A 16556-nucleotide genomic window follows, 5' to 3' on the forward strand; every position below is an offset into this window, starting at 1 on the left:
ATTGAAAACAAAAATAATAAATTTTCATGATTAATTATTATTTATCTTTGATAAACCTTCGACTGAAAAGCTTTATTTTATATTATTACAAATTTTGCACAATATTATAAACTTATTTTAATTTTTTTTAGTCCTGACTCATATTTTGAACGACTAGATGTCAAAGTCAAACTGAAGCATAGAGGCATATAGAGGATCATTAGAGGATCAAGTGACAGCAAATGTGATGTTGATAAAACAGTTTTTTGACTTATACACTTACAGCGCTGCAGGGCTTTAAGCAGCTATTTTAGAGAAAAAATTCACAGCTGTGTTAACGCTATAATCGCTCTAAATCAAACCAAAGCATGTCAGAATCAGCTGTCAGATTGTCAAAACGCAAGTGTCAGTGTCAGTTTCTGTTTCACAGCGGAGGATGGCGGCTGTCCAAGTAGCTGGTTGCGTTAATTTAAATGAAGTAAATCCAACAAATAAAAACATAGAATGCAATGGGAAGGAGGAAAAACCTCTAAATGGAAAAGTGCACCACAGCCAAAACGGCTACGTAAAATCAAAGCTTATTAGTAATGGAGTTGATGTAAGTCGATCTTCATTTATCTTCTCTAGTGGTTATGAAATAGAGGCTCTTTCGCCGGTGACACCTCCCTGGCCCGGTGTCGACACCGACACGCCCACTAGCATAGGGATCCAGTGCCCAACGGTGGTTCAGGGTCCAGCAGGAATAAAATAAATGAAATCAATTAGCCAAATAGATGATCAAGGTCACAGAGCGTCGTACGATTTATCGCCAAATCGGCAGACGCAATCACCGTGGCAATTCAACCTAACTAGTTTATCGACTCACTTCCTAAAAAACTATTTTTTTTAGGAAGTGAGTCTACAAAAAAATTCAAATAAACATATTATATTTGCATGGAAGAACTAAGAATTATTACAACAAAAATAGCCTACTATAAAAATATTACTTAAGTATTAAGAGTATGCTTTGCCTGCGGTCTAAGTCTGTCCTTTAGATTGCCATACTCAATATTAATTTTGTTTATACTTAAAAGCAGCTTATTTTACTGTTGCGATAATGTCGACAATTATTAGATTTATTAAGTTAATAATATATGTAATAATAACATAGTTTTTACCAGACGATGCCCACAACTTCGTCTGCTGGGATTCAGGTTTTTCCATAGGTACTCTTTGATTTTCTGGAATCAAAAATAGCCAATGTCCGTCCTTAGATTGCAAACCATCTCTGTACCAAATTTTGACAAAAATGGTCAATACAATAATGTGCTGTGAAAAGCATGTACACACTTTCACATTTATAATATGATATATTCATAAAATTAATTAATTAATAGTGTGGATTACTTAGTATGAAAATTCTGTCAATTGTGAAATATTCTCTTTCATTGTTGAAAGTTCCAAGCCCTTTTCAAATCATGTAAAGGTTAAGGGGTATTTTTGGGATAGTAATGCATTGAGCTCATACAACTTGACAATGGAATTTCAACTAATACATTTAATAAATAATAATTATTACCAGATGTTAGTGATAATAACCAGGACCAATAGAAAGTTAATTAAAACTCTAAATTTGGATCACCAAAGTGGATCTGCCACACACTTACTGATGGGTTATTATTTGGCATGAACATGTAGCCAGCACAATTGATTCATTTGTACTGGCAACTTGGACACATCCCTTCAACTCCACTATCTAGTAGGCTAGATAGAAGAATAGATTTTTCAAATAAACTTTTACAAGTACTTTTAAACTGTCGGATGTATCTACCATCAGAATGCCTTTCCTAACAAGAAGAACCAGTAACTCAGTGGTTGCTTTTTTCAAAATTCAATTCACGAGAATATTATGCCATGAACCTACTTATTAAAGTAATAATAATTGTAGTCCCATACATCACACATTGCTGCATGAGTTGCTGTTTTATTATTTTATTATTATTTTACTATTTATTATTTACATCATCTTCCATTGTGTAGAATGCTTTTTTTCAGGAGCATACCTACTTTTTATTATAGACTTTTTAAACTGGTGTAAAGGCAAATCTAAATTTGATTGTGGAATTTTGTTATAAATCTAATATGTAATATTAAAATAATAATAATAACATCTTCTGAATAAAGATGCTATGTAACATGTACGTAAGTAATGTATTATTATAATCTGGGTAATGCCTGGTGTCCTTATTGAGTCACAAAAGTTGTTTGTTTTCCCCGTGTAACTCCCAGTGCACCTTCCTTAACTTTATCCTCTTGTATTAATAGCACAACATATACAGGCTGATATATTTTTGCATGGAATAGTGATATGAAAGAAAACTTTATCTATTTTGTTCAAGGAACCATAATTTTATTTGGATTTTGTGAAAAGCAGCAATTCATTGCAAGCAGATTTTCAAAAAAAAACTGTGAATTAATTTTTTTTAATACTTTTACTAGCTAATGCCCAGCTTTGCAATGCTCCTCGCGCGCCACTTGTATTATAACAGAAACCTTCAGGAAAGTGTCAACACCGCTATATAAAGTTTCAACACATTCAAATAACAATTTGTGAATGCGTAAGTAAATATAGGTATATTTTTATGAAACATCATCAATTTTCTACATCTACAATTTTCGGTCTTTGTGCCTATTCAAAATTTAAAAATATTGATTTTATGGAGGCCATCTTTTGCTTTTAGTTTGAACTTTTAAGTCAGTTATAGTATAACAAAACAATGATAATTAAGCTTTCTAGCAATGTGAGACTCATTAGAAATCGTTCTTTTTCATTTTCAATAATGGCAAACATTTTTAGTAGTTGTTTCCCTCACTATCCGCCACACCCTGTATAGAGCCTGTGTACATTTTCCCGTCGCGTCATTACTTTAGATTAACAAGTAAATCACAGTAACTCCTCAGTTAGTTGTGGTGGCGTTGTCGTTGGCGGTTGACTCCCAGGATTCTTTTTAAAAGGTAGGAAGGATCCATTCTGACCTCTGACCAGAGTACAGTTTTGCTACCCATAACCTCTCATACCACCACCTTTTGCTACCTCAGGTTTAAAGTGTTCTGTTTTAGTTAAGCTTATGTGTAAAGCAGATGAGCTGATGTCAGAATCATCATCATCATAATCATAAGCCCATCGCGCGCTGGCTCAGTACTGAGCATGGGTCTCTTCCAAAATGAGAAGAGTTTGGCCATAGTATTGACTGGCAGACTTCACAACTTCTTTCTGAGAGCATTATGGGGAATTCCAGGCATGCAGGATTGTTCGCGATGTTTTCCTTCACCGTTAAAGCAAGTGTTTATTTGCTTAAAAACTCCGGAAAGTTAGCTGTTAGAGGTGCGTGCTCGGGATCGAACCTCCGATCCCCCAATCGAGCGACGCGACGTCTTAACCACCAGGTTATCATCGTTGTGATGTATGTATAGTGCTCGGCAAACAACTTATCAACCAATCGCGTGCATCCGTGCCGACTGATCAACCAATCGCGTGCACCCGCCATTCGTCAACCAAACGCGTCAATGCTCAAGTTATTTGCCGGGCACTGTACCGATGTACAATTATTATTTACAGGCATAGGCAATTAAAGTGGTGTTTTATCAGTAGATTAATATGTAGTTTCAATTCAATAGAGTAAGCGATGTTTTAATTACCTGGTAATACAGCGAAGTACCTACATCAAAATTGAGCTGTGCCTTAATATCATCAGTTTGTGGAATTTGTATGAACCGTGATAGCCAAGTGCTTAAGACATTGGGCTCCTATTCGACAGGTCGAAAATTCGATCCCGGGCACGGATTTTTAACTTTTTGGAGTTATGTGTGTTTTAAGCAATTAATATCACTTAACTATCGCTTTAACGATAAAAGTAAACATCGTAAAGAAACCTGCATGCTTGAGGATTCTCCATAATGTTGTCAAAGGTGTGTGTGACGCCTGCCAATTTACACTTGGCGAGCGTGGCGGACTGTAGCCTTATTATGGTGAATTTGAACATTTGTAAAAGAGCAGGAGTTTCTCGCTGGTTCTTCTCGGTAGGGACGGCATTCTCGAACCAGTGGTAAATTATTTTGACGATTTGAAAGTTTATTTGAATAAAAATGTTGTATGGTGTCCTCAGAGCGTGTCGAGCATGGAGCAGCCGGCGCCGCGGATGGCGTGGTCGCAGCACGACATCTTCCCCGGCTCGTTCGAGGCGTGCTCGCTGCTGACGGCGGCGCTCACGCACGCCGGCCTCTACCTGCTCATGTTCCTGGGCTTCGTCAACCAGCTGCTCTTCAAGCCCAACGTGGCCACCGAGCGGAACCGCGAGGTAAACCTTGTCTCTCCTCTTCAACACGTGTCACCTTATATCAGATGCCCATGAACATTTTGCCGTTTGTAGCACCAGAAGAATTATAGGTTCAAGGGAAATAAGCTTATTTCGTGGTTTAACGACATTTTATATTATGGTAGATAACGAGTACATACCACGATATTATATTTGGTGTTTTTAACTGCCGGTATTTCGTGGGCACGACTCATGCAACTGAGTCGAAATATCGACAGTTTACCCAACTTCGCAACAGCAAACAGGTTTAGTTTTACACGATTCTGTAAGTCGGACTTTATACCCTCGAAGCATTCCAACTGCTAGTTGGATTTTGGGAAGTAAAAAAGTCTCATACATGAGCCTAAAAAACGTAATATAAATTTAAATGAGTTTTGGGAGTCTTTCCAAAATCATGATTAAAATTAGTGTAAGTATAATATGACAACAGCTTCGTAATATCGCGTTTTCGCCGACGCTGCACTGTGCACTCAGGCAGCAGTTTACAGGCCAGGCACTATATATGTATAATATGAAACGCGGCCTCGTGTTTCAATGGGTCGCCGAGACTGAACCGTTTTCGGAATAGTCCCTGCTTGAACGATGAATATTAAAGCATTGAATATAATGCCCACGCGCCTGCCTTCCTGCCTACGGAGCATGCCACTCGGTCTCTGCGCCTCGTATATTGTTACTAGAACATTGGCGACCTCCCAGGCGCAATGGTGAGCGCTGTGTCTTATCAACGGGAGGCCCCGAGTTCGATTCTCGGCAGAGACAATTCGGGGATTTTTATTTATTTATTTTTATTCAGATACGAGTTAGCCCTTGACTGCAATCTCTCTTGGTGATAAGTGATGGTGCAGTCTAAGATGAAAGCGGGCTAACCTGAAAAGAGTATGGCAGTTTTTATTAAACCCATACACGTTTGGTTTGTACACGGCATCGTACCGGAACGCTAAATCGCTTGGCGCCGCGGCTTTGCCGGTAGCGTGGTAACTAGCCCCGGCCTACCGGTAAAGCCGGGCATTTATAATTTCTAAATTATCGTTGGTTTGGTCCGGTGGAGACTTTGGAAGGCTAGTTACCACCCTACGGGTAAGGTCGTACCGCCAAGCGATTTAGTGTTCCTCCAAATCTCCCGTGCCGCGAACCCGGGACCTCTCACTTGTACGGCTCCAGCGTTCAGCACTGCGCTAGCAGGTCGTCAACTCGCATACGCTCAATCGCTCACCGGTTTTATTATTACGAGTTTCTTTTACGATATTTGCACGCGATCTCGCTACTAGCCGCGCCGCATAACTAGATAATGCGGTTTACTATCACTCAAACCTTTCTCTTAGTACGCGTTATCGACCTCCACACGACTAGTGGCAAGCACTGCGCTTGTGGCATTCCACTTTGGGCAGCCGCAGGGCAAATCGTGCCAGGGCATACCTGAAGGTAGGGTGCGCGACCCTATTATCCTTCGCTGTCCGTTCGTCTGTCAGCGGACTGTATCTCGTGAACCCTAATGGGTAAAGAGTTAGAATTTTCACAAAATGTAGGTATATTTCTGTTGCCATGCCGCTATAACAACAAATGATAAAAAAAATTAAATGGCCGCCGTGAAAAAAAAAAGTGTTTGTGGTATTTAGTGCGGAGGCCTGCGTACGCGCACGACCGCAACTACTCATTACACGCGTACTAATGACAGCTAAACAATATTTCAGGTCAATTAGCTAAGGGCTAAATATTCGTTGCTAGCAAACGAGTATGTAACTAAGCGCGTTATACTTCCATATTATCTACTAGCCGATGCCCGCGACTTCGCCCGCGTGGATTTAGGTTTTTCGAAATCCCGTGGGAACTCTTTGATTTTCCGGGATAAAAAGTAGCCTATGTGCTAATCCAGGATATTACATATCTCCATTCCAAATTTCAGCCAAATCCGTTTAGTAGTTTTTGCGTGAAGGAGTAACAAACATACACACACACACACACACACACACACACACACACATACAAACTTTCGCCTTTATAATATTAGTGTGATGTTCATGTATATAGAAACATCAATATCTTTTTAAAGTAGTATAGCCTTTTTCGCGAATTCGTTTGCGGCGATTTATAGGTAAACATTTTTACTTTTGAATAAAAAGATTATTCTAACTGTAAAGAACTATTAAAATCGGTGCAGTATAAGAGTTTATCAGTTACGAACAAACAAATATATTTTCCTCTTTATAGTATTTTAGCGGGTATAGAAAACATATTAAAATTAATGATAATAATATTTAAAACGAAATTGAGTCATTCAAATCAGTATATTTTACATGAGTATTTATAACGTAATGAAGTAAGTAGTTACATATATAACATATCTTGGTGATAAGGATAAATATTTTAATTATTATCTACTGGTAATAACAATAAGTATGTCAGTCAATTTCCTGAGTCCTGATCGCGCGCCCATACAGCTTACGCCTGCGACTTCATCAATTTCAAATCCCTATTTTTATCCCCTTAGTACTCAAGCGACTGTTAATGCCATCTAATAGCGCACTTTGTAGTTTTTAAAAAATATTTAAAAATTTTCTTCAGTTGTATTTAAAAACACTATCATAAAAATTACAAATAATATGTATATGTATATGTTACGGGCAACGTGATTAACTGGGCATTATTAATAAGGACCGGCCATTATTAATAATGCCCAAGAGCGATGGGCAAAGTGATGAATTTACCACTTTGACCGGCCATTATTAATAATTCCCGACCGCCCGTGGTCCATGTAATAAGTCAGTGTTTGAGATAGCTTGAATTTATCACTTGGACCGGGCAGTATGAATAATTCCCTACTTGTAGCCGGGCAATGTGATAAATTGGACCGCGGCCGTTGGCAGGGGCGTGTACGTGCGGGGCGGGGGGAGGGCCTTAGGTTCAGTTAGGTTAGGTAAGCTCCTCTTCCATTGGCAGAGGAGGCTCGAATCACCCACTGCTGGTCATAAGATTATCGAAGCTATCCATCCCATCCTCGAGGATTGGACGAAGAGGAAGCATGGAGCACTCACATTCCTCCTTGTACAGGTTCTTACGGGGCACGGGTGCTTTGGAAGATATCTGTGCAGGGTGGCGCGAAGAGAGCCCATAGAGAAATGCCACCAGTGCGGTAGTGTCTCAGACACAGGACAACATACGCTGGCTGAGTGCCCGGCGTGGGCGGAGCCTCGCCAGTCACTGGTGAATATTATGGAGCAGGACCTCTCATTCCCCGCCGTGACTAAATCCATGGTGGACAGTCATATGTAGAAGGAGGCAGCGGAGCTGCTGAGAGAGGAAGCCGAAAGCTCTCATCCCATGCGCCGCAAGAGAATCGGGCGCAGGCGAGCTGCACATGACCGTCGTTTGCCCCCTTGAGTAGGGCCTCCGGGTAATAGACACGGGGAGTCTGTTACCCGCGTGAGAGTAGGTCCCCGAGTTGGAAGGCAAGCCTTTGTTTTCGGCGAGCCATAAACGGTATTGGGGCCCCTTTTAGTCCCAGAGCTGGGCCTGCCTTGGCGGGCGCCGTTAGCTGGGTCGCAGTTGAATACGTTCGTGTCCCTGTGCCCAGCAACAACGAGACGGTAAGCCGTGGGGTTTTAGTCGGTAAGAGTCTGACATAACCGGCCACCTCGCCTCCCCGAGCACGGTGGTATCCATGAGGATTTTCCCACGTATAAAAAAAAAAGCTTAGGTTAGGTTAGGTTCTTTCATTTAATAAACAAAAACACTACAGTTCACCTATTTTATTACTTTGCCCAAGATAGGGTGGGCCTTATTCATAATGGCCGGGAAAAGTGATTAATTATGCTGTTTTAATCACATTGCCCAATTGAGTCGGGCATTATTAATACAGACCGGCCATTATTAATAGTGCCCGGACTTATCAAATTGCCCGTAACATATATATGTACCTACTATAATAACAATTTGATAGGTAATTGAAACTAAATAGTTAATTCGTCGTAACCGATCGACTCATTCGACAAGTTCAACAATGTTATCGACACAACTACTCTATATGGTCAAACTGTTAGGTAAGTATTTGTTTATCACGATTTGGAGAAATATGTTATCGGCCGTTACAGTTCTGCAATTCTCTGAAATGGCACAGCAACCTATCGTACAAATCGCAGTTTACCTATCTTGTAGTTAGTACTTTACAGGCAAGAATAAAGTATACTTATAGATGCTTTACTACATATCATCGCTTAATTTCAAACACCATGTGAATCAAAATAAATAACTTAACTAAGAGCGAAAAAACTTGCTGTTTCCACAAATATTAATTGTTTGACGGTTTGTTTTAAGAATTTCTATTATACTTTTTCTTGATTCTGATTGGCCGAATGACGCACTCCACTCGATTCTCTAGAGGATGGCATGAATATGGTGAAACCGCCAAAAATGACTTCACTAGACTTAAACGACGATATGTAACGTCTCCTTCCAAGCTGTTTAACAATCTTATCTATATTGAAGGCATGGAGGTGTAATTATCCATTGTCCATCTAATCTCTTGAATTGGTTACGTTATCTGTATGCATGGCACAATGCGCTATGCCGACAACGGCAAATCCGGATCATTTCACCTGCTACATACCATCCTAATAATTCAGCCATCGGAAAACAAGACAGTGATTTAACTGGGAACCGAAAAAGAGTTAGTTGTACACTCTTGACAAAACGATGGCGCTTGTTAGTACTCTGAAAATTCTTGCTTGTTCTTCAGAATCTGTTTTCCAAACCAGTGGTAGAGTAGAGCCGTTATACTGAAATCCTCATACTCCAACATTGCGTGCCTTACTCAGCAACGTAAAAGTTGCAGGAGAATCTAAACTAAACTAATTTTTGATTCCATAAATTTCTTCGAAAGCCGACATCTGAAAAAGTTAATTTTAAATTCCAGTCCTTTATTACGTTGTAGAAGCAAATCCATTAAACCAAAAAAGAAATACATCCAATGTGGATCCAGATTCCTGGTCCTCAATTCTAGAGCACTTACACTTGAAATAGAACTCAGACTTTGTTTGACCCTGAGGTGATTTTTCGGCCTATTCGTTGACTACGAAGTGAGATGCGGCGGAGGAGTATCTGTGCCATCTTCTGCTCAACGCGCAGCACGTGCGTATGCGCAGAGCTGTTTACTTGATGGCAAGAGTACAACGTGTGGTGATGCCGTTGCAGGGCTACGCGCCGCTGTACAACCCGTTCGAGCAGTTCTACTCGCGCTACGTGTACCGGCGCGTGCGCCACATCTTCAACCGCCCCATCTGCTCCACGCCCGGCGCCGAGCTCACGCTGAAGGAGCGAGCCACGGACGACTACAACTGGTCCTTCAGGTATAGCTTCTACCAATTCCAAATTAGCTCCAGGATTTCACTGGAAAATATCTATTCTACCCTCGGCACTGAAGTAACCAAAGAAGCACGCAATTGGTGACTGAAGATCCAGTACATATTTGGTCGTTTTCAACGCGTTTTGTATATCTACTTTAAGTCTAGCACTGAGGAGTCGACTAACACTAAAACGGGGGTCTCGAGCAAGCCACAAAATAATTTGAACGTTCCCGTAATTTCATCTTAACCCTTCAACTTGGCCGCTGCCAGGGGAACGCGCTTAAAATACTTTGGCTACAGTGAGAAAACTCTCGGTTTGATTCTTATATCTGTCAAATATTAGGCTAAGGGGACCGTGAAATCAAAGATTAGTCATTTCATAGCCTACCTTAGGGTCAAATGTAGGCAATAATTAATGCTGCCAAAGTAAAGGAAGCCTCGACGTTTTGTTACAAGTTTCATAACTGTTCTTCAACTGGTGACACTTCAGGTTCACGGGCACGGAGAAGCGTTGTATCAACCTCGGCTCGTACAACTACCTCGGCTTCGCGGAGCCTTCGGGCGAGTGCGCGGACGCGGCCGAGGCGGCCACGAGGCGCTACGGAGTCGCCCTCGCCTCGCCTCGCGGAGAGCTGGGCTCCACGCCTCTGCACAAGGAGCTGGAGGAAACCACTGCCAAGTTTCTGGGCGTCGAGGTGAGTTCCATCATCCTCGACTTCAGTTTGACAGGGTTTTAGAGAACGCGGGTCTTGACTCTTGAAGCATAGCTAGATGTTTAATGCAATGGAAAACATTGCTTTATTTGTTCAAAAGTTGAAGAAAAAAAGATTCTGTCCAGGAATCTGGATTGCGCAGTGTTTTTAAAAAGTGTACTAACACAATTAATGTTAGGACTTTAAGATTTTTGAATCGTCAAAATTATATAGGTATACTACTTGTTGATTTCAGTTCAAAACTTGTTCCAATCTATTGGATTGCCAATCAATATGATAAATTGTTATAAAATATTCATATTATCAATTATAGTTTGGAATATTCAATTTATTGATCCAATATGACGTGTTGTATATGAGTTCCAAGGAGACATCCGTAGATCACGTGAAGTGACGATCAGGTAAATAGGTGAGGGAGTTATCGCCCAGTGACATTTAGGGTCACGTAGACACGTAGACGGGGGAAAGGGTCTGAACAAAGATTAAGTGGCATTTTGCGATTTGATAGTCTGTCTTTGTATATTCAGAGGGGACAATAAATCCAAACTTTATTCGTTCTTTAAAGCTGGTCGCATAGTGTTAGAAATTGACTGTTAGAAAACTTTGTGTTCTAGAGCATGCGACGCCCGGATGCAATCAATATCCTGGCGCCCTTCAGTAGGCGTGCGATCAAAATGGAATACTTACTATTATGTTTTGAGCAACTAGAGGCTCGGCTTCGAGGCCCATACCCCGACAGACTTCAGTTTGTCGAGAAGACTCCACAACATAATCTTCATCAATGATTGAAAATTGGGATGCAAATAGTGCATTATATTCGGGTGCAAATGCTCATAAACTGGGCACAGGGCTCAAGATTTTTGTGTGACGTTATTTGCAAGGAACGTCTGACCTTGAGTTGTGACAGAGCATATTGAGCGATCACACGGCGCTGGTTGCGCGGGGTGAGTGCAGGGTGTGGATGTGTTGCAGGCGGCGGTGGTGTTCGGCATGGGCTTCGCGACCAACGCGCTGGGCATCCCGGGGCTGATGGGCGCGGGCTCGCTGGTGCTGAGCGACGAGAACAACCACGCGTCGCTCATCCTGGGCCTGCGCCTCGCGCACGTCACCGTGCGCGTGTTCCGCCACAACAACCTGCCGCACCTCGAGGAGCTGGCGCGCGAGGCCATCGCCGAGGGCCGCTGGAAGAAGATCATCGTGGTCAGTACACTTCACTTTACAAATGCAACCACAAATCATTTCAACTGTCCATATTTTTCCAAATTTAATAGTGAACATAGTTATAAATTATTTGCATACTGTGCAATTAATTAGAAGTAGGGATTGCAATGCTGGATCCGCAATCCAGCAATCCAGCTGGATCCAGCACGTTTTTGGGGCTTGCTGGATCCAGCATCTGACGCTGGATCCAGCGGTGCGGATCCGCAATCAGCTAAAAACAAGTAACTAACTTTCTTTTCGTGCAAAAACCATAGAATGTCTTTCAGAAAAGTAAAAAAGAACTGTAGGTAACAGGAATGATTGAATTCTAAAGTCTTAAATTATATTATAACTACGGCTTCTATTAAGATTTTATAAGTGGGAATTGGGATAGGCTACGCAATTTTATATCGAAAATTAGTGAGACTGAGAACCCTACAAAGTTAGTAAAACTATGAATAGCTATTTCAGATTAATGATGTGTATAAGGGAAGTTACTTTAAAAAGAAAGCAAGGTACGTTTTGGGGTTTAATATTTTCATTCTGGAAATTATTTTGACCTGCAAAACAAACCCCTAGGAGATCCTAGTTGACATTAAAGTATTAAAAGATGATTGTGGAAGCGAATCCATCGCAAACCACGTCAGAGTTAGCGGTACACTAACGTTAGCGCTAGCACTTGTGAGTGATAAAACGATTTTAATTCACTAATAACAAATTGGTAAAGTGCAAAAGCTCGAGAAATGGGTACTGCATGAATTGAGTGAAGCACAACAAACCAACAAATATGCTTTGGGTACTGCGTCACATTACTTAATCGTCACAATAATGAGGGAATTTTGCATCGTATTGTTACTTATAATGTAAAATGGATCTGCAAGTACGTCAATCAGAAACGCTCATCACAGTGGTTTAACCCAACCTGGCCAAATCCTGTCCAAAGCGAAAGTTGACTCAGAAAAAGCTATTTTTGAATGTTTGGTGGACCAGTACTGACATCATACACTACAGCTACACTACAGACAGATATCTATTGTCAACAATTGCAAACCTCGATAGAAAAGCTAGCCGTAAAATAACTGAGACTGGTCAATAATTGTTCTAGTCCATTGCTGCTTCAGAATACCGCTAGATCTCATAATATATCACGACAGACGATTGCTAAATTAAGGAGCTATGATTGGAAACACCTTCCGTACTCCCCGAACCCTGCTCCAACAAACACTTTTTCGGAACATAGACAATTTCTGGCAAGGAAAAATATTCTATTTCGATTCAGTTCAAAGGTTCTATTGCCTCCAAAGATTTTATTAATTCTCGCTTCCACAATTTTTTCAGCAATGGAATCAATGAATTACCTATAAAATGGCGATAGTGTATAGATAATGAATGGTACATACCTACTTCGATTGATTAAATAGGTACCTACCTAATTTTATTAAAAAAAAAAGCTTTTTTTGCCATATAAAACGCTTTTTTCGTACATAAGAACCTCATATTATAACTACAAATAAATATAAGTAGTTAGTTATTAAAGTTTATACGGTTAAAACAAAAAAAAATGTTGCATTTCTTTGAAAAATCAATAAGTGCTGGATCCGCGCTGGATCCAGCTGGATTTGCTTCAATCCAGCAAAAATCCAGCTGGATTGAAAATGCCGCTGGATTGCAATCCCTAATTAGAAGTAGTTTGCTGCTACGCATGAAACTCCCTCACAGCTCCCTTTTGACGCCTAAAATCAGTTATTTGCTAACTTCACATCTCCGCTAAAAATAATTGAGCCCTGTATTCCTAAGACCTTTGTTGGATTTTTAGTAGTAGAGGAATAACCCACTTTCAGATGGTGGAAGGCGTGTACAGCATGGAGGGCTCCATAGTGCCGCTGGCGGCGCTGGTGGCGCTCAAGAAGCAGTACGGCCTGCTGCTGTACCTGGACGAGGCGCACTCCGTGGGCGCCATGGGCGCGCGCGGGCGCGGCGTGCTGGACCACTGCGGCGTGCTGGCCGCCGACGTGGACGTGCTCATGGGCACCTTCACCAAGAGCTTCGGTGCCGCCGGGGGATACATCGCCGGTACGTATACAGCATGAAACAAAGAGTTTTAGGTCTTGAACAACAAATAATTATCAACGTAAAACGTTTGTATGGAGAATGCGCCTAACATGTTATGCTTTTTCCCTGCAGGGTCGGCGAAGCTGGTGTCGCTGGTGCGCGCGCACGGGCACGCGCACGCGTACGCGCACGCCATGGCGCCGGCCGTGTGCGCTCAGGTGCTGGCCGCCATGCGCGCCATCGCGTCGCCGGCGGGCGTGGCGCGCGTGCGTGCGCTGCGCAGCAACACGCGGCACTTCCGGCGCCGCCTGCGCGCCATGCGCGTCGTGGTGTTCGGGCACGAGGACTCGCCCGTGGTGCCCATGCTGGTGTACACGTTCAGCAAGATGGCGGCCACGGTGGAGCGGCTCACGGCGCGCGGCGTGGCCAGCGTGGGCGTGGGCTTCCCCGCCACGCCGCTCAACAAGGCGCGCATCCGGTGAGCGTCACACCTTCTGCCGCTGGCCCTCGGCCGCCACCGCGGTGTCATTCCATCCAAAATAGAAACGACGAAAACACGGGCGCACTAGAAATAGAAACACTTATTACCCAAATAAATTTTGACAGGAGCATTTGAATCGTCGGTCAGTCCGTCTCTTCGGAATGTCCGCCCTACCGAGAAGAATAGGGTGTATGCTCATATTTATTTTGATCGTCGACTTTTATGTATGGTTATTACAATTGATAGACTGTACATACTCATTATATGTATTAATTGTGTAGGTTCTGCCTGTCGGCGGCGCACTCCCGCGAGCAGCTGGACCAGTGCCTGGACGCCATCGAGGAGGTGGTGGAGGAGCTCGGGCTGCGCTACTCCCGGCAGCCGCCCTCCCCCTCGCCCTCCCCCTCGCCCGCCGCCGCCACCTAGCCGCCGCTACACGGACTATAGTGCAGTGCCAAGTGCTCCTTATCACTATGTTGCAACTCATGACATGCGCTCATCACACTGACAATAGGAAAGTCAATGACCGCCACCCGTCATCTGTCACTTTTTATGCAAGTCCTCCCGACCGAATTTCGGCCACAACAACCAATCTCCATAGAGCCAACTGCGCTGCAATTATTATAGTGCACAAGCGTGTGCGTAAACACAGATGCACTCTCTGTTCCCTCACTTTCGTAGCCCAATGGGACAAATCTCATACGACGAGAGAGATCTGAGAGAACATTCTTATATAAAAATACTTTGAAATTTGAATGTATGTTTCTTAAAATATAATGTAGATTTAAGTAATGTAATAAAAGTATATTGAAAACTAGCTGATGGTTCCTGTGACTTATATGGATGAATTGTGAAAATGTACACTACAAACAGATTTGCATTTATATATTTGTTTTATTGCGGCTATCGGCTTGCGCTTGACAACAGTGATGGCTGGAGCGCGCTCGTCTAGGAGATGTATATTCACTCTTGCCTTGAACATTATCAAGTTATACGTGGCAGGAATCATGGATTCAAAGGCATTCCACACCTTAGCCGTTCGTATGACGTATCAATAAGTGCTTTTGTAGGGTTCGTTCAAAATACAATCAGGCCCGAATTACCCGAAGCTGAAACAGGCGGCTTTAAATAGGGGAGCTTTTCGGGTGATGATCGCCAAACTTCGTTTCGAAGAAGGTACGCGATGATGATGATGAAAAATAAAAAGTATTGCAACGCGTACTGGGATTTTTGAATAGAAGTAATAATAAGTGAAAGCTCCGACGTCACAGTGTGACGGAACGTCATTGCTATTGTCAGTTTGATCGCTGTATAGAAGTTTTAGCGTCGCGTCACCACAGCCTAAGCTAACGGCGACCGGGGAGTTGCTCGATGGACGTTCGGAATGTAGCTTCTCTTTCATTATTGATGATTAGCTGATGCCCGCTACTTCGTCCGCGTGGATTTCGGTTTTCAAAAACGTGGGAAGTATGATTTTCCGGTATAAAAAGTAGCTTATGTCACTCTAGGTCTTTAACTATACCTATGCAAAAATCACTCCAAGCTGTTGCTCCGTTGAAACGTGATTGAAGGACAAACCAATAAACAAACAGACACACATTCGCATTTATAATATGAGTAGAGTAGTAGTGATTTTACTCCGTGTTGATTAGGTCGCGTTCACAAAACACGTATTGAAAGTGTTAGGTATCTATCTCACTAGGACACCAGTGGTAGCGCTACCACTCGTAGCTACATCTACATGGAGGGTACATCGCCTGGTGTTCGCTTGATGGCGCAACCAACACGGGCCACCTGCTGGTGACGCAACCACTTATTTGTATAGAGCTATTTGTCGTCTCACTCATCCGCCTGGTGGACGAGTGAGACGCTAAATAGTAGTCGTTGTGCTACCAGGAACGCTCCTCGCTGTGCATTGCGATGTCATATTATATGTTTATACCTGTGTCTGACCAAAAGATACCATTTTTTAAAAAAGCGCAGCACATGAAGTGTTGACTGATGAACTAATCGTGGGCCTGTCTAAACACAGCGCTTCCTACCACCAAGTAGATCGCCTTCTGCGCAGGTTCTAAGTCACATTTTTGGTGACGTATCCTGTGCTATCCATCCGGATAAGGGCCCGGCGTAAAATAAAACAAGCCCAACACTTTCCGGATGTCCATCGAGTGCCAACAGAGGCCGCCTCATTACTGCAAAGTGTAATTATTTCGTTTACTCAATAAATTATTTTCTCAAGCTTTGTACACTTTTATTTGCTAACAAACTTTCTATAATTTGACATAGGCTTGTCTGCCACGCTGGTAACATAGCCGCCATACAAATACGAAGTACTAGTACCTAAACAATTATATTTCCTGCGTCCATGGAATCGGCAGACTTCCCACACCTTTGAGAACATTTTTTTTCATAGAGAGCATGCAGGTTTCCTCACGAC

The 16556-nt window shown here is 42.4% G+C and overlaps 1 protein-coding gene across 2 annotated transcripts; it reads left to right on the forward strand.

The window, feature by feature from the left end:
• The first annotated feature begins 379 nt into the window (after window positions 1-379).
• On the forward strand, window positions 380-16358 carry LOC123869845 (serine palmitoyltransferase 2). 2 transcript variants are annotated; one of them, XM_045912906.1, is made up of 8 exons: window positions 380-577; window positions 4125-4316; window positions 9522-9676; window positions 10164-10368; window positions 11359-11586; window positions 13428-13659; window positions 13771-14116; window positions 14401-16358. In XM_045912906.1, the coding sequence occupies exons 1-8, from the start codon at window positions 416-418 to the stop codon at window positions 14543-14545; spliced, it is 1665 nt and encodes a 554-aa protein (XP_045768862.1). In that variant the 5' UTR covers window positions 380-415; the 3' UTR covers window positions 14546-16358. The 2 variants fall into 2 exon arrangements, with proteins under 2 accessions (XP_045768862.1, XP_045768863.1); XM_045912907.1 differs by lacking the exon at window positions 380-577 and adding an exon at window positions 2915-2973.
• The last annotated feature ends 198 nt before the right edge of the window (window positions 16359-16556 follow it).

Source organism: Maniola jurtina, chromosome 11 (genome assembly GCF_905333055.1).
Source record: "Maniola jurtina chromosome 11, ilManJurt1.1, whole genome shotgun sequence".
In the NCBI taxonomy this organism is placed as follows: domain Eukaryota; kingdom Metazoa; phylum Arthropoda; class Insecta; order Lepidoptera; family Nymphalidae; genus Maniola; species Maniola jurtina.

Bases quoted from the DNA above. Each gene is read 5' to 3' on its own strand.
- LOC123869845 (XM_045912906.1), top strand. From the start codon at position 416: ATGGCGGCTGTCCAAGTAGCTGGTTGCGTTAATTTAAATGAAGTAAAT. The intron at 10,369-11,358 runs GTGAGTTCCATC...GATGTGTTGCAG, and splicing joins CCAAGTTTCTGGGCGTCGAG to GCGGCGGTGGTGTTCGGCAT. The intron at 11,587-13,427 runs GTCAGTACACTT...ACCCACTTTCAG, and splicing joins GCTGGAAGAAGATCATCGTG to ATGGTGGAAGGCGTGTACAG.